The 18,049-nt window shown below is 40.5% G+C and overlaps 1 protein-coding gene across 2 annotated transcripts in view; it reads left to right on the forward strand.

Moving 5' to 3' along the window:
• Positions 1-18,049, forward strand: part of PRKG2 (protein kinase cGMP-dependent 2) — a 61,297-nt gene that overhangs the window by 29,835 nt on the left and 13,413 nt on the right. Inside the window, exons 7-20 of one of the 2 annotated variants that reach the window (XM_030010729.1) lie at positions 526-589; positions 1,921-1,998; positions 2,987-3,081; positions 3,892-3,960; positions 8,049-8,147; positions 9,046-9,196; positions 10,472-10,608; positions 10,767-10,856; positions 11,087-11,228; positions 11,973-12,136; positions 12,834-12,956; positions 13,886-13,948; positions 15,427-15,493; positions 16,345-16,569. In XM_030010729.1, coding sequence (XP_029866589.1) covers positions 526-589; positions 1,921-1,998; positions 2,987-3,081; positions 3,892-3,960; positions 8,049-8,147; positions 9,046-9,196; positions 10,472-10,608; positions 10,767-10,856; positions 11,087-11,228; positions 11,973-12,136; positions 12,834-12,956; positions 13,886-13,948; positions 15,427-15,493; positions 16,345-16,440 — 1,438 coding nt within the window. In that variant the 3' untranslated portion in view covers positions 16,441-16,569. Of the gene's footprint in view, positions 1-525; positions 590-1,920; positions 1,999-2,986; positions 3,082-3,891; positions 3,961-8,048; positions 8,148-9,045; positions 9,197-10,471; positions 10,609-10,766; positions 10,857-11,086; positions 11,229-11,972; positions 12,137-12,833; positions 12,957-13,885; positions 13,949-15,426; positions 15,494-16,344; positions 16,570-18,049 lie in introns of those variants that run through there. The other variant, XM_030010739.1, reaches the window with a different exon arrangement.

Genomic DNA, 18,049 nt, shown 5'->3' on the forward strand with positions numbered 1-18,049 from the left:
ACTTTTACAAGTCCGAGTGCTGAGAATAGGAAGTTTTTTCATTCTTACCAGCAAGTTCACTAAGTCATCGCTGTAGCTCAGTTCTCTTTTAATAGTTGTCCAAGTAGTACCGAAGTTGTTACCTTTGTCTGATTTTGCAGTCTCTGCAGTACATTTGAAAATATATTATTAGAGTACTATAATGTCTTGGTTTTGCAATTAATGGGTTTTGTATCACTGAATTTTGAAATCAGTTCATGTGCCCGCTGGAGTTTTTTCCCCTACTGAAATACAAAGTTGATTTACAAACTGACCAACGTTTGCCATGTTTCTAAGTTGTAAGTTGTGTGAGTTCTGTTTATCTAAAAAAACAAGATGAGAATGCTTGAACCTTCCAAATTAAGATTTAGTTGTATACGATGCACCACCAGTTTAGCTAGTTATAAAATGTGGTTGTAGAAATTGTATAGGTGAGAAGAGATCATGAAAAATTGTTAATAACTACTTTTGGGGTTTTTTTTGTTTTGCATTTCTGTTTTCTGGAAGTGTGTCCCTGTTGAAAAACTTACCTGAAGATAAATTAACCAAGATCACGGACTGCCTGGAGGTGGTAAGATACTGTTAAGTTTTTCTAAATAGTATTCAGTAAGCTTTCAAAACAACAAAGAAGAATAAATAAGTAAAAAAAAAACCAAAAAACAACAAAGCTTTTTTTTAATATGGCAGTGGTTTTGGAGTGGTCAGAGTGGAATTCCAGGTTGGCAGCAAATAATAACATTTAGTGGCCTAAAAGTAAGTTATATCTTTGGCATTGAAGGAGTCAAGCAAGTAGGTAAGAGGATCTATAATCTAGTCTTTATTAAGATTAAGCACAAAGTTGATGACTGGGTCTCTAACTCTTTTTTGGTAATCACGCTTTACCTGTTTGCAACGTGGATATGTAATACTTTCATATGCCTTGGATCACATACACTGCAAAATATAAGGGGAAAAAGGCCTTAGGACTGCAACACATGAAACCAGCCAGATATCTGTGTGTCTTAGGGCTGCATATGCCAGCAGCCTTTGGAGCTTAAAGGCTTGATACATGATCATAGCTGTGGTGTTTTCCAAGAGCAGTGGTAACTATTAATGCTTTTTGTATAGGCAAAGTGTGTAGGAACCCCAGTCTTGGGACAGTTCTGCAGGTGGAGAACAAAAGTTCCTCAGAAAACTAAGAGCCTCAGACCCAACAAGCTGATGGAGGCAGATAGTGATGCATGGCCATAGCACAAGAAGATGAGGAGATCATGGTGTTAATTATGTGAAATGGCAAATGGCCTTAGCACAGCAGTACCCTAAGCAGTGACGACTTTTTTTTTTTTTTGGGTGGGGGGGATTCCTGGTAAGGGAGAACTTTTAGGAAACAATCAGAGAAAAAAATGAGGTGGTTGTTTTTGAGGAACAGATCACAAAGCTGAAAGTTAACATGGAAAAAATGCTTGATTGAAAGTTAAACAATTACTTAATGAAGGCAGGTTTCCCTAGCAGAGACAGAAAAGTTGGTGCTTTGGTAGCTTGCAATAGATGATTTAGGCATTCCCACTGAGGTGTCAAGCCCAAAATTACTTTTGGAAATGGGATTTTAATTTAGAACTCTTTTAAGAGCTCTTGATACCTTTTTTTCCTTCTTTTCCCCTGCTTCATAAGGATGATACCAGTTAATATTTTTTTAAACAAGTAATGTGCTGCTGCATTAAGATATGTTACAGATTGGCCACCATACATTACATAGTGGAATGCTTGCATATTATTATGGGATGCAACATATGCAGGAGTTAGGAAGTTAAACATCAATGGAACATCCAGATGTATTAAGAACACTGCATAATAATCAGAATTTTTAAAGAGGCTAATGATATATTGGACAGTATTGTCTCTCTTTCGCCCCCCCCCCAACAGGAGTACTACGACAAGGGAGATTATGTTATTCGGGAAGGAGAAGAAGGAAATACCTTCTTTATAATAGCAAAAGGAAAGGTAAGGTATAATAAACCTAACTTATAAAGTAACATATACAAATACCTGTATTTCAAAAGCTACCTTGAGGGGTATGGTCTTCAGTAAAATCTGTGCAGAGTTTTTTAGGATGCTGTTAAGTTCACAGAACTGTGATAAAAGCCTGGAGCAGCAGTTCAGAGATTCAGGGAGCCTAATTTTCATTCGCAATGAACCCATGTTATACTGTTCTAATTATAATATAATTAAAGTACGTCCTGAAGTCTCTTTACACTGTAGCAGAGATGTAAAGTCAATTTTTTGTAAATGAGATTTGATCCTATGTCTTCTCCTGGATGTTTCAATATCTGATGGGCAAAACATAGACTTGTGAAATATCTAAGAAATAATGGAGTCCTAGGTTTAATGGAGAATGGCCTTCTAGGTGACACAGGGTCTATTCCTCTCATTTGTTAGTCCCAGAGGAGTAAGGCAGCAGCACTTATCCATCAGCTGTTATATTGGAGGCTGACACAGGACTTTAAAGAATCAAATCAGGAGAATTTTAATCAATAAACTTCCAGTAGGAGTTTCAGGTTTCCAAAATATGTCTGTGTCTGGAGATATTCTGGTTTGTTTTTTGCTAATGGGTGTGGGCATCAGCAGAATGTGTGCTACTGTGGAAGTGGAGTATCATGAGCGGGGAAATGTTAGTTAATGTTTCTGGAGGCTATCTGTTTAGCTGAGAAGACAAAAACCTCATATGATGGCTGCCCACTGTGGGTGAGGAGAAGATTGGGGGGTGGGCAGTAATGAACATATTCATTTTTCCATCTCAGAAAAAAACACAGAGGTGTCAGGGAATGTTTGATGGTTTAATTTTTGAGAAGAGGGAGTAATTATATGAATTTGTAACTCTTTATGCAGCATTACTGAGTTTAAGACGTTTATGAAATACACAGAAAAGAAGGGAAAACTACGCAATACTTTGAAACTTACTTTGCTAAATTTTTGTTCCTGTACTTTCTAGGTGATAGTTACCCAGAGTTCTGCAGATCACTTGCAGCCTCAGCTGATAAAAAATCTACATAAAGGAGATTACTTTGGAGAAAAGGCTCTCATTAGGTTAGTTCACGTTGTCTGATTCACAATGTATAGTATTTCAATGGACCTATCACTATATGTCAGATTATACAACTCATGGCTGTTTTGAATATAATCTTTGTTTTGATTGTAAAGTCAACAGATGAAGGCAGTAGCTGAATTTGTCGTAATGTTTTGGTTTTTGCAGAGAGGAGTTGAAAGTATACACTGTCATCTACCATTGAGTTTTCCCTGAAAAAGTCAAATGTTGGCCATCTCTGCATTGCTGCTTACTGTTTATATTTCAGTAAAAGCTGTGATGAAAACTTGTGCCAGGCTCTTTATGACTCCTAGCATGGATAAATTCCATCATTACTGGACTGAGCTGTTGTTTCTGTGCTGGTGCCCATGATAGTAAGAAACAGAGAAAAGGAGTGCAGAGAAGATATGACCTATGAGCTAAATAGCTCATGTAGCACATATTTATGTGGGCGATTGAGTAGGGATCATTTGGTCTCTGGAATGTTTTATATCTGAGGGCTATTTCAGAAATGAGTAGTAAATCCTGATGTAATGCTAATGACATTGCACCCTAATTTCTTGGAAGGTTGCTAAAGGATGTCATGATCCAAACCCTATTGAAACTGGGAAAAATACTGTGCTAGACAATAATAATGACTAGCAAAATGTTATAATTGTGTATTTGGTTCAGCAATAGTAATCCAGATACACACTACAGAGGTCTTCAAGGAGTTTCTCCTATAACAGCTGTAACCCTCCATAAGTACAGTGTGAGGTACTTTGAGGATTTTTATATGTTTCTGAATTCTTCTAATCTGTTTCAATTCTTAGGGATGATGTCAGATCAGCAAATGTTATTGCAGATGAATACAATGTGGAGTGCCTCGTTATAGATAGAGAGTAAGTATCATGCTACAGTTTAATGAAAGACTTGCATCCTTCTTCAGTAGGTTAACAATAAGACGTGACTTCACTGTAGGCACTATCACAATGTTTTTTTAAGTGAATACTGAACGAGTGGTTACGCTTTTGGAATACTGAGCTGTGGCTATGCTTTAGACAAAGACTTAATGAAGAGAGACTGACAGAAGGTGCAGGAGCAGAGAAGCTTAAGAATACAGAGTTATTCTTCTCTTTCGCTCCTTGTGGTGGTGATATTTCACATTTGTTAAGTGCTGTTCATTGGCCCAGGGAACAACAAAAGCCCCTGCATGTCCCTGGTTTCAGGATGTCTTTTTGTCAAGGGGGACATGCAGCCAAATTCATGGCTTTGTTGGGTAGCGGCCAATTTTACACTTCCTAAAGTGGAAAAGAATGGAACAGATGGAAGGTAAAAGAAAGGAAGCTCCCAGTGGAAAGTGAAACAGCAAACCCGCATTTCTCAGGGCTAGTTGTAAGGATGCTTACTTGGAATGCAGACAGCCACCATCCTTTTCCTTGTTGAATCCCAAAAGGGCTCCCACTGAGGGCTAAGATTCTACCCCAACCCAGGAAATGGCATCTTGGGCTGTGAATGCATTTTCTTCTTCTCTTCTTTAGCTTGTTTAAATAGGTTGCAGAGAAGCATGCCAAAGCTGGTGTGTTCTAGGGGAAGGGGATACCAACAGGATTGCAGTAGGTAGACCAAGGATTGGCATGGCACCACCAGAGGGTGGCAATGCTAGTGGGAACATTTACACTGGTCCTGGGAGCACCGAGGGCTCAGGAGCATATCTGAAATGCTTGTACATGCAGTATGAGAAACAAACAGGATGAACTGAAATTGTTGATCAGCTCCCAGAGCTATGATATTATAGGTATTAGTGAGACTTGGGGGAATGAGTCCCACGGTTGGAGTGCTGGGATGGAGGGCTACGGGCTGTTCAGGAGGGATAGGCAGGGCAGGCAAGGTGGAGGTGTTGCACTATATGTAAGGGAGAGACTTGATTGTACAGCCCTTACAGTTAGTGATGATGTGGTTGAGAGCCTCTGGGTGAGGATTAGGGGGGTGGAAAACAAAGGAGATGTTGTAGTGGGTGTCTACTACCAATCACCCAGCCAGGACGTAAGCACTGATGAATTACTCTATAGGCAATTAGGAGAAATTTCTGGATCGGTAGCCCTTGTCCGTATGGGAGATTTCAACTTCCCAGACATCAGCTGTAAATATCACACTGCTGTGACAAGCAGGTCTTGGAAATTCTTGAAGTTTGTAGGAGATAACTTCTTGTCACAGGTACTCAGTGAGGCAACTAGGGAAGCTGCCCTCCTAGACTTGCTATTTGTGAATAGAAGGACTTGTGGGGGATCCGATGGTAGGTGGCTGTCTTGGCCACAGTGCTCATGAAACGGTTGAGTTTAAAATTTTTGGTGTAATGAGAAAAAAGGACAGCAGAGTTGCTATGCTGGATTTCAAGAAAGCAAACTTTAAGCTATTCAGGGAGCTATTTAGCACAGTACCCTGGGAATCTGCTTTTGAGGGCTTAGGACTCCATGAGTGCGGGTCAGTCTTTAAGAACGACCTTTTAGAAGCACCGGAGCAGGCAATCCCACTGTGTCATAAGTGAAGCAAGCCGGCCAGAAGACCAGCTTGGCTGAACAGGGAACTCCTCGTGGTGCTCAAGAGGAAAAAGAAATTGTATGGTCTCTGGAAGCAAGGTCAGGCTTCGCAGGAAGATTACAGAGCTGTGGTTCTTATATGCAGGGAGAAGACACAAAAGGCCAAAGCTCAATTAGAGTTGAAACTGGCCAGTGTTGTGTCATACAACAAGAAAGGCTTTTTAAAGTATGTCAATAGCAAGAGGTCTAAAGAAAACATTGGACTGCTACTTGTTGAAGGCTGTCACCTGACGAATAGGGATGAAGAAAAAGCGGAGGCATTCAATGTTTTTTTTGCCTCAGCCTTTAGTAATATAGATAGACCCTGGGCTGCTCAGTCCCCTGAGTTGGAGGACCACGAGTGTGGGAACAGTGACTTTCCATTTGTGGGCACTGGAATCGTAAGGGACCAGCTGTACCAGCTGAATGTTCCCAAGTCCCTGGGGCCTGGTGGGATTCCTCCCGGAGTACTGAAGGAGCTAGTGGATGTTACGGCAGGACCCCTCTCGATCATCTACGGAAGGTCTTGGGAGTCTGGGGAGGTCCCTGCTGACTGGAAGCTAGCCCAAGTTATTCCAATTTACAAGAAGGGCATGAGGGAAGACCCAGGGGACTACAGACCTGTTAGTCTAACCTCAGTTCCTGCAAGAATTATGGAGATGATCATACTGGGTACAATTGAAAGGCATTTAAAGAACAATGCAATCGTCAGGCACAGTCAACATGCATTCGCAAAGGGGAAGTCCTGTTTAACCAGTTTGATATCCTTCTGTGATAAGGTCACTTGCCTAGTGGATGAAGGGAAGGTGGTGGATGTAGTTTTTCTGGATTTTAGTAAGGCTTTTGATACTGTCCCTCACAGCATCCTTCTGGACAAGTTGTCCAGCTGTGAGATGAGCAGGTATGCAGTGCGCTGGGTGAAGAACTGGCTGAAGGGCAGAGCTCAAAGGGTTGTAGTGAATGGGGCTACATCTGGCTGGCAACCGGTCACCAGTGGTGTTCTTCAGGGTTCAGTTCTAGGGCCCCTTCTGGTCAATATTTTTGTCCGTGATCTGGATGCAGGAGTTGAATGCACCATTAGCAAGTCTGCTGATGATCCCAAACTGGGAGGTGCTTTGACTCTCTTGAGGGACAAGATGCCTTGCAGAGGGATCTAGATTGACTGGAGCATTGGGCAATGATTAATGGGATGAAATTTAACAAGTCCAAGTGCCGGATTCTGCACCTAGGACGGAATATAAATTGGGAGAGAATTGGCTGGAGAGCAGCCCTGCAGAAAGGCATCTGGGGGTGCTGGTTGACAGCAGGCTCGATATGAGTCAGCAGTGTGCCCTGTCAGCCAAGAGGGCAAACCGCATCCTGGGGTGCATCAAACACCGGTCAGTCAAAAGAGGTGATTATCCCACTGTATTCAGCGTTGGTGCGGTGTCACCTTGAATACTGTGTGCAGTTCTGGGCCCCACAATTTAAGAAGGGTGTTAAGGTACTTGAGTGTGTCTATAGGAGGGCAACAAAGCTGGTGAAAGGGCTGGAAGATGTGTCCTATGAGAAGCAGCTAAGGACTTTGGGCTTGTATAGTTTGGAGAAAAGGAGGCTGAGGGGCAACTTCATTGCTCTCTACAGCTTCCTAGGGAGGGGAAGTGGAGAGGGAGGTGCAGATAATCTATCTCCCTGGTATTCAGTGACAGGATGCATGGGAATGGTTCAAAGCTGCACCAGGGGAGGTTTAGATTGGACATTAGGAAGCATTTCTTTACCGAGAGGGTGGTCAAACACTGAAGCAGGCTTCCTAGAGTGGTGGTCAACGCCTCAAGCCTGTCAGTGTTTAAGCGCATTTGCACAATGCCCTTAATGACATACTTCAACTTGGTCAGCCCTGAATTGGTTAGGCAGTTGGACTAAATGATTGTTGTAGGTCCCTTCCAACTGAAATAGTCTATTCTTCCCACAGTGCTGTAACTCACCTCTGAAGTAGGAGAGGTGATCTCAAGCACTTCGGCACTGTGCACCAAGAGCTCTATCCATTGGGACAGAGGGACTGATAGCCTGGACTCATGCCAACCTGGTTCCTGTGATAGGGATGGTGGAACCACACTTAATAACCATAGCGTATGTAGGCGGCAAAGTACACCCAGCCTGCTCCAAATTACTTTAAAATTACTTTAAACATAACATGAAATGACCTGAGGAGATCAGGCACTCTGTCCCCCTACCCTCTGGCAAAACAAGTTCGGTACTTCAGCTGATTACCGCCTCTTCAAAGGTCTTAAAATTTATACTGTCAAAGTGATAGTGTAAAGCTCAGTCTGGGTCATGACTTAGAGGCACTGTAAAGCCTTGGTGCAGCAGCACAGGTACTGTTTTCTTTCTCTTTCCACTCTATGTTTATACTGTTTCATTGATGATTTTAGGACATTTAATCAAATTGTTGGAACTTACGAGGAGCTCCAAACTTACCTTGAAGGTTATGTGGCTAAGCTGGCCCGGGCTGATGAAAAACGACATGCAAAGTAAGTCAGATCATTTCTTAGGCATATCTTTAGTAGGTAATCATAAAAAAGGGTGATAGATACGTAAGTAAAATCATGGATGGTAGTTGATGGAGGTGGGGCCCTAGAAGTGATAGCAATCACTGTAATAAAACTGGCCGGATATGTTTATGGAGTCCAAGAATTTTTTTCTGAAACAGAAATTACATAGAACCTCAGTATATTGACTTCCAACCAAGAATTCACTCTATCCCAAGAAAACTGAGCACAGAAAAGAAGTGAAAGTGTGCTCAAATAATTTTTTGCATTCTGATGGTAAATTATTTGACTCCAGATTGAGTTAATGAAACTGTATTACTGTACAAAAGACAAATTGCCATTTCAAAGAGAAATAAGTAGACATAAAAGAAACAGTTTATTTCTAATGTTTCAGTGTAGCACTGGTGCTATTAAAGAGTTTGCTTTTAGCTTTTAGACCACACTTTTAGTTTATCTGCCTCTGATTTCAATCCGAGCACTATTGGAAGATTAGCAGAGTATGTTTTTCTTCTGTTTAGAAATATAGCTGCATTTTTATTTCTGATCATCCTGCTAGAACTGGTACACAGTCCTTCAGGAATTGGTTCTCCAACTTGGAGTGCCCAAAGTTTTGCAGCTGACTGCATAATTAGGAACCTCACCATGGATCAGCTCTTGATAAAATACTGTTTGATTGTACTCAGTGAACTTCAGTAGCATTTTGCTTCTATTTACTTCCATAGGATGTCCAGAAAGAAAGTGCTTATGCATAAAATAAAATTAAGATTCTGTTAGGAAATAAGATGGCTTTTCTTTTATTTTTTTTATAGGAGTATTAGAGTACTGTGATACAGGTTGCTGGCAAGGAAAGCACTAACCTGTGTTAATTTTCTTAATGCAGAGGAAGATCCTTCTGTGGACAGTTAACCAAAGAGGTGTCATTGGAGATGATAGAGCTGAAGGAAAAAGTAGCCCAGCTCCCTCCTTCCCCGTTCCAGAATTTAGAAGTTGTCACAACTCTAGGTGTTGGTGGGTTCGGAAGGGTTGAGCTTGTAAGAGTTTGTTTTAAACATATTCAAGTAGTTCTCTGTCTTAGATGATTGATTTAACCGCTGAAAAATGTGAAGGATTTTAATATTCTGCATGCTTGTGCTGCTCAAGCAGAGATAATTCTATATAAAGCAATGCATAGTTTAAAAATATTTTCAGGACTTTGGTGTTCAAAGAAAAAAATCCATTCCTGTGTGCCTTCATCTCCTGCTGTTAAAAGCATCTTCCTGGTCACTAGACATGTATTCATCAGTTTGTGCATGTGGAGTTTACAGATGTGCCTACCTGCATTGTGTTCCCTGAATTGCAGGCCTTTTCCCAAGATTCTGCCTGGACCTGAAGTAATCTCCAGCATCTGTGTTGTTAGAATTGCTTCAGCATGCCCCACAGCAACTGTAACCAGTGTGATCTAGCTCTGACTTTGAAATTTCCAACAATTTGTAATGGGTCTTTTGAGTCATATTCAGTAGCATGAACAGCTGTGTTTCTGGGATGTGAAGAGCCTCATTAGACTAAAGTCTTAAATTCCACTCTCCTCTGGCTGGGTAGCAAACATCTGGAAAAAATGTGAATGCTTCTTGTGCAGGCTGCTGAAGATAATGGTAAATTAAAGGAGACTATGTGATTTTAGTGAAGTCGGTAATCCTTTACAGTAGTTAGACCATCAATTGTTTTATTCCAATTCATGCTTCACAAAACAAATTTCCATACTGGTTGACTGCCAGCTTGGAAATTCTAGAGCATCACCTGAATAATAACCTAAAAACTGAATTCTCAGCCAGCTGTAGAACACTGATAGCTGCTTCCTTAGTTTCCTGGAAGTCCTGTTTTAACTTCCATCTTTTTATTGCATATTGGATAATATTTCAGTGTAATGCAAAATAATTTGTAAACATTCTTCATAAACTGCCTCTGCTTTTTCTTCTTTTGTATTATGCTAGTGTTTAGAAATCTTAAATTGAAATTAGGACCTGTTGTGGTATGAATTCATTGTAAAATATAGTACCTATCCAAACTGCTGCTATTTTCTATACATAAAATTAGCACAGGGAACATTTCATTTTACAAGTGGGGACTGGGACACTAAAGAGATCTGATGCTTGACTCAAAATCATACAGAACAGTTCTGCAGGAAATCTGGAATTTGTCCCTCATTACAGTCATCAATTTCAGTCCTGTGCTGTGTTGAAAAAGATGGATATCAGTGTACCTATTGAGAAGAGATTGGTAAAACATTCTTTCTTTGCCTCACATGGACTCATCATTTTTATTCACAGGTTAAAGTGAAAAATGAGAACATGGCTTTTGCTATGAAGTGTATAAAGAAGAAACACATAGTGGACACCAAACAACAAGAACATATCTATTCTGAGAAGAAAATCCTGGAGCAGATATGTTCTCCATTCATTGTAAAGTAAGTTGACCACAAGGTTTCCTTGAAAGCTGACCCCCAGTTGACCCACTGGACAGCGTTAAGAATGAGGTTTGGCATACATGAGTTCTGGAGAAAAAACATTGCAAGTCTTGCATTTTATTTTGCTTTTCCTAAATTGCTGCCATTTGTCTCCACAGACTATATCGCACATTCAAAGATAATAAGTATGTATACATGCTACTGGAAGCTTGCCTTGGAGGGGAATTGTGGAGCTTGCTGAGAGACAGGTAACAGCAAAAAAAGTGGAACCTTGTCCTTTAAAATCACCAGTCAGCTCCATATGTCTGCTGAGGAGGATCTCTATTCAAGGGCTGTCGGATAAAAAGACGTTTGGTTCAATTTTCAACTACATGAGTGACATACTGAGTGTCAGTGCAAAAAAGCTGTTAACTGGTTAATGAGCAAGGCATTTTTAGAAGTTAATTGTCTGCAAGGATAGTGATTATTTTTGTTCCAGAGGCAGCTTTGATGAAGCCACTACCAAGTTCTGTGTTGGGTGTGTGACAGAGGCTTTTGACTATCTACATCACATAGGAATTATCTACAGAGACCTGAAGCCAGAAAATTTAATTTTGGATGCTGAAGGATATATAAAACTGGTAAGATGTAATCCTTTTGTAATGTTATGCTTTTGTGCCTGTATACTGTTTCCTTGCAAAGGGGATAAAAATAAACAGCATGTAATTATAGTAGCAGGGTCCTGGAGTTAAACCTTACGCTTCAGTAGAAAAGAGGGCAGGCTACTCATTGCACAGTGAGAAACAAAGGCATTGCAAAGCCATTGCAAGCCACAGACAAACTGGGGATTTGCAGCCTCTGAGAGCTCTTGCCACAGCATAAACAGCAAAAATAATTTCTCACAGCAGCCAATCTTAACATAAAGGCAGGAACCACTTTCCCAGGTGCCTGTCCAGCCTCAGGCAATCATAGGTTCTACATTATCTCTGTAGAGAGGGAACACAGTGAACAGCTCCTGCCATACTTGACTATGACCATGAAAAGTGCAAAGAGCACTTCAAAGAGCTTGAAATATCCACTCTGAGGACAATGAGCAACCCACCATTTTCCATGGGCTGTAAATCTCCTCAAGGAAAGCATGGGTTGTTCTATCCAAAAGGAAAATAATTCGGGAAACTACTCATGAGAATAAATGAATCCGTTCTATAACATTCAGTAATCCAGTGGAATTACTTCTTTCTCCTTCACAACAACACTGTGTAATTGTTTTAGCTGTAAACTGGCAACTCTGAGATCTTTGCAGGAGGTGAGGAAGCAATTAAGACCTTAAGACTTCCCAGTGCAAAATACCTCTGCATTATGCAGCATATGTTGATTTTGATCAGGTTGATTTTGGATTTGCAAAGAAGATCGGATCAGGGCAGAAAACCTGGACGTTTTGTGGAACCCCTGAGTATGTTGCCCCTGAAGTCATTCTGAGTAAAGGCCATGACTTCAGTGTGGATTTTTGGTCCCTTGGGATCCTTGTGTATGAACTCCTTACTGGCAGGTAAGTGCCTCCTACTGCAGATCCTTACCTTGTTTGTTTGTTTTTAGAAATATTTTCAAGGTTATTTTAAAAACAAACAGTTTGGGTTTTTTCCCATCAGTAAACAGGAATGACTTGCAAAATGATACTTCTTTTTGCCCCTACTGCATGTCTTATCTTCCATGATTTCAGAAACACCACGGGCAAAGTGTGGAACATATTCTCAATTCTCATTTATCCATCCAAGGAAAGGGCCGGGCACTGGCTATAAGTGGCTGGTGTCGAGCTCCTTTAACTGATGATGATGTTTCCTGTGAGGAACAGCTGACAACAGACCGTTCTTTTCCCCTTTAGTGTGTGACAGGGTACAGTGGGGTGGGTGAACTGTAAGCAGGGCTCATTCTTTGCCTCCATGCACACTTCCGTGGCAACTCTTTGTGAATGCTCAATGGTAGTACAACATGGAAGCTTCTCTGAGCTAGGCTAGAGGCAGAGCTAGTGTAGAGGGACACATACGATCATGTGTTTTCCCTGGTACCTACAGGCAGCTTCTCAGCTTCAAACCCTTCTAATACCTTAAACAGACTGAAAGGCTGAATGTTGTAAAACTAGGAAGGTGAGGTTTTTTTCCGTATTCTCAAATATTTGCTTTGTTGAGAAATGGCCACATCTGCTCTTGCCAGCCATTCCATTTATCAGTGTTGCTTTCTTTTTCTAGTCCACCATTCTCTGGGGCTGATCAAATGATGACATATAATTTGATTCTCAAAGGCATTGAAAAGCTGGATTTTCCTAAAATAATAACAAGACGGCCTGAGGATTTGATCCGCAGACTCTGCAGGTAGGAGGAGCGATTTGTGGCAGAGCCTGGGTGCAGATAGATTGAGCTATTTAAGATCCAGACTAGAGTGTTGAATTCCTGACAGCTTCATTTAAAATTGTTATGCCTAGCATGGTCTATTCTGATTATATTCAGTACACATGCATGCCTCTGAGTGTGTATCACACCTCTTAGTCTGCAGGGGTGTCATTTACAAATGCAGGCTCTGGGCTTTCTCTGTAGCTGTGAATTTTTTGTGAAACACATCTTAAGGAAAAATTAAGTGTGAGCTGAGGAAAGAGCTAAAGAATTTAATTTTATTATCAAGCGCAGTGTTTTAAAAAAATGCTTCCAAAATCACTTAGGCATCTAGCTCCTACAGAAAGCGTAGGGCACTTAAGGACTGACTTAAGCCCACTTGAAAATGTGCAAAAACATTGTATTTCAGAAGGGCCAGCATAACTCAGAAGCATTAGTGCATAGTGGCATGCGCAACCTGTGGCTCATGACACTGCTGACTTTGAACTCCCAGCTCCAGTGGGATTTCATCCATGGCATTTACACAAACACAGTGTATACTGTCCCTAACAGGATTGAAAGTATCTTTGTAGCTGCAAATTTTGGTCTGCTTCCTTTTGTAACTTATGACCAGACCTGCTGGTCAAGAAAAAAAGAGGTGTGCAACTAAAATTCAGCCAGTTGATTTCCGTCTGCTGCTTCTCACAGCAGAGTGACACTGTTTTGGTTTTCTGGAAGGTTTCTCCATCCTCAAAAGAAAGGAGCGGTAAGCAACACTTCATTATGTCTCCTTATGAGACCACATGTTGTGTGCAAGCTCCATCCCTGTGAAATGGTTAAATGCAAGCAGTTAGGACCCCTAAATGCTCTTTTAAAAAATAAGAATATTTTTTTTTAAATTCTTATCCTTATTCTTTTTCTTTTTTTTTAAGGCAAAATCCTACAGAAAGATTAGGCAATCTGAGGAATGGAATTAATGACATCAAGAAGCACAGGTAAGTGAAAGAGACTGCCAAGAAGAAAATTTGGGTTTTAATTTGAAAATATTTTTAATATTTTAGAACCAGTCCTGTAAACCCATAAAGCTCCTGATACTTCCAGGCATGTTGTGCAAGAGAGAGCTCTGTTGCTATCGAGTATATTTGTGACTACAGCAAGCAATGATATAAACATAAATCCTCAGCATGATTATCTAGAAACATCTTGTTGTTTACTGGTTTTGTCACAGGTTGCTGATGTAGGAGTTTCATTCAATTCTCAGAGAAATCGATGCCAGTTTAGCATCTGCCTTTCAGACCTCCCAACCTTTAAACAGCTGCTTTTTAAGAATGGTAGTTAAGAGCTCTGGAGCAATACTAGGTTTTTGTCCTCTTTCTTCTAATGCAGAAAGTCCTCTGTGGATTAAACATTTCCTGCTTTTTTGTTTTATCTGAGTTTTTTCTAAGCCCTGTAGTTTGTGCTTGGGAAAAGAAGTGCTTTGACTTTCCTGCTTGTCTCCCTGTCCTGATTTTGGCTGGGATAGAGTTAATTTTCTTCCCAGTAGCTGGTACAGTGTTGTGTTTTGGACTTAGGATGAGAATAATGTTGATAACACACTGATGTGGTAGCTGTTGCTGAGCAGGGCTTACACAAAGTCAAGGACTTTTCAGTTTCTCATGCTGCCCTGTCAGCAAGGAGGCTGGGGGTGCACAAGAAGTTGGCACAGGACACAGCCAGGACAGCTGACCCAAACTGGCCAAAGGGGTATTCCATACCATGTGATGTCACGCTCAGCATATAAACTAGGGGGAATGCTGGCTGGGGGGCTGCTGCTGGGGAATAGGCTGGGCTTCAGTCAGTTGGTGGTGAGCAATTCTTTTTCATTTGCATCACTTGTTTTTTGTGGGGTTTATTTCTCTCTCTTTTTGTTATTTTCCTTTTCATTGCAATTTAGTAGTAGTAGTAGTATATTTCAATTGTTAAATTGTTCTCATCTCAACCCATGAGTTTTCTTACTTTTACCCTTCCAATTCTCTCCCTTGTCCCACCAGGGGAGGGGACTGAGCAAGCGGCTGTGTGGTGCTTAGTTGCTGGCTGGGGTTAAACCACAACACTCCTTCTTCTCATGCTGTTAAGAGAGTGGAATTCCAAGGGGACACATACATCTCTGCATGGCTGTGCTTATGCATATGTTAACCTGCCTGTCACTTTCACACTTCTATACAAAGGAGATGCAATGTATCTGGTGGTCCTGAAGCTCCCCCTGCTACCAGTCCCTTGTATGCCAATGACAGTGCTCAAGTTTCCTCCTTGTAACAACTGTGTTGTCACATGGACAGAGGATGTCATGAGAAAATGTGTTATAGCCCTTGTTCACATGTTTTTCAGCTGTTAATAGTATAATGACAGAATAGTATAGTGACAGAAAACAATCTGTTTTTCTCTCTTGGTCTCTCCCTGTCTGTCTGTCTGTCTGTCATTTCTTTTTAATCAGGTGGTTGAGTGGTTTTAACTGGGATGGTCTGAAAGCGAGGAAATTAACATCACCTTTAAAAAGAGAGGTATTGGCTTTGGCTTTCAAAATTGTAATGCTTTACTAATATAAAGGTGCATGGCGCTCTCTGATGGTAAGAGCAAAATTTCCCAAAGATGCATTTGAATTATTATAGCTCACCATTTTTAATGAAAATTGAATTAAAAAAAGAAAGACAGCAAGCAATACATAAATTCAGTTAAATAATGGAAATATTATTCTGCCTGTGTACTTTGCATTAGATTTTCACCATTACTAGAATAAATAATGTTTGGTCAGAAACAAATACTGAAAAAACATATTTTCCTTGGTAATGGGCACATTATTAAGATGCACTGTTCACATTACTGTGCAGAGTACAAATCCCTGTATTCTCTTGAGTTACAGCACATCCTTGAATAAGCTTCCTGTTTTAAATGGCCCATTTCTCTTTGCCCTAAAATGAAAAAAGATTGAGGGTTAAGAATTTGAAACTCACTTTGAACTCAGTTTGAAACAAAAAATAATTCTGAGATCTGCTTTGAGTAGCTACCCCATGAGTGTAGGTTTGGTCTTAAACAAATTTGAATCAAAATTGTACGCAGTGTGGTCCAGTTTTCTTCCTGACTTTATAGGGCTTTGGGTGAAATCTAGGATTTGATAGTATTTGGGGAGCGTTTTTGTATAAGGAGGCTAATGCCATTGTTCTGCTGTAAAATTTAACTACTGGAGGTTTATCTTTTAAAGAACGAGGAATTGCATCCATTGAAAGAAGTCATCCATGTCATGCTAGCCTTTCATTCCTTCACTGGTAGCAAAACAATTATGCATAATGAATGGAGAGTATTTTCAAAAGTTACCTTCTGAAACAACCATTTGTTTGTGTTTTTAATGTCCTAGTTGTCTGGACCGACTGATTACAGCTACTTTGACAGCTATCCACCTGAAGAAGGAACCCCTCCAGATGAACTTTCAGGCTGGGACAAGGATTTCTGATACTTTTTTCTTCCAGGACATTTATAGAGACTCATAGACATCAGTTCTAAACCTGCTCTCTTGTTTCTTGTTTAAAATCAAATTACACAAGGTTTGTGACAAACAACATTCCCTGAAGGATTGAAGACAGTACAGCAGCCAGAACTTGTTTGTGTAATGCTCTAAAATCTGCGTGCATCTCTTTATAACAACGGCGTGCATTCAGTCAGCAGATGTAACCTGAAGGGTTTTTGATACATTTTCAGACACTGATATGAACATTTTCAGACACTATGGATCAGATGTATGGCTTTGCCATTGGAAATATCACTAGCTAATATTTTGATATTAACAAGGTTACCATATGTCTTTATTTTGAATGGAGAGGATGAGTATTGGAAGCCAATAACTCTGTGGCATTTGTCAACAGCTGACACTATAGGCATTTATTTTTCATTTTATCTTAAGCCTGCTATATGTTTCACTTTTTCCCATAATGCCCAGTATTGCATTAATCCAGAAGCATGTAGAAAAGAGACTTAATGATAGGTTGATTTGATCTTATGCTGCAGCTAAAAGGGTATCACCGTGGATGCTGCCTCTCTGTCAGTCTAGTTTTGCACCAGGTTGAATATGTAAGACAGGGTGTAACAGTGAAAATGAAAATCCAGTAGGAAACAAGGTATATACATAATAGAAGCTGCCTGGAGAAGCAGACTGTGGTATGTATTTCCCATACTGCTTCAAAGAGCCATGTCCATTTTTAAAAATGTTTTGGTTTTGTGTAGCGTGAAGATAAAATAGATGGACAAAAAGCATTTACCTTGCAGGAAAAAAATATGTAAGTATAGAATCATATTTTTTCCTTCAAATACACTTTCAGATTGTTTTCATTGATATTTTGCTGAAATGCTACATCTGTTCACATCAGTGCTAAAACTCCCACCCATTTCAATGTTCCAGTTGGTAGCACTAGATGTGAACTATCATTTCAAATCATATTTCATCAGACCTCTTATTAACATATGTTTATTCTGAGTTCTACTTATATAGGAGGGGAGAATAGGAGAGCAAAAACTTGGGTTTTTTAGTCTTGTAAGGAATTCTATTCACAAATCAGTTTAAATATTCTGTTTTCTTTTGACTGCCTTCCCTTGTTTCTAATGGCTACTAGTGAGATTTAGAAAGGCAAGAAATTCCAAGCTCCTCTCAAAAACAATATAAAAACATAATTGTGATTTGCAGCCCAATTTTTCAAGCTCTGTCTTCACCTACTTTGGTACAAGTGAACAAATTGCTAACCAGAGCTGTCAAACAACCTGAGCGATGGAGTCCAGCAAACAGCGAGGAGGCTGGAGCACATGCGCTGTAAGGAAAGGCTGAGGGACTTGGGCTTGTTCAGCCTAGAGGGGGGAAGGTTTGTGGGAACCTACAGCAGCCTGCCAGTACCTACAAGGAGGTTATTGAGAAGACAGAACCAGGCCCTTGTCGTGGTTTAAGCCCAGCTGGCATCAAAGCACCACGAAGCCGCTTGCTCACTCCTCCCCCCACCGGTGGAATGAGGAGGAGAAAACACAACGAAAAGCTCGTGGGTCGACACAAGGACTGGGAGGGATCACTCACCACTTCT

Source organism: Aquila chrysaetos, chromosome 1 (assembly GCF_900496995.4).
Source record: "Aquila chrysaetos chrysaetos chromosome 1, bAquChr1.4, whole genome shotgun sequence".
Lineage (NCBI taxonomy): Eukaryota > Metazoa > Chordata > Aves > Accipitriformes > Accipitridae > Aquila > Aquila chrysaetos.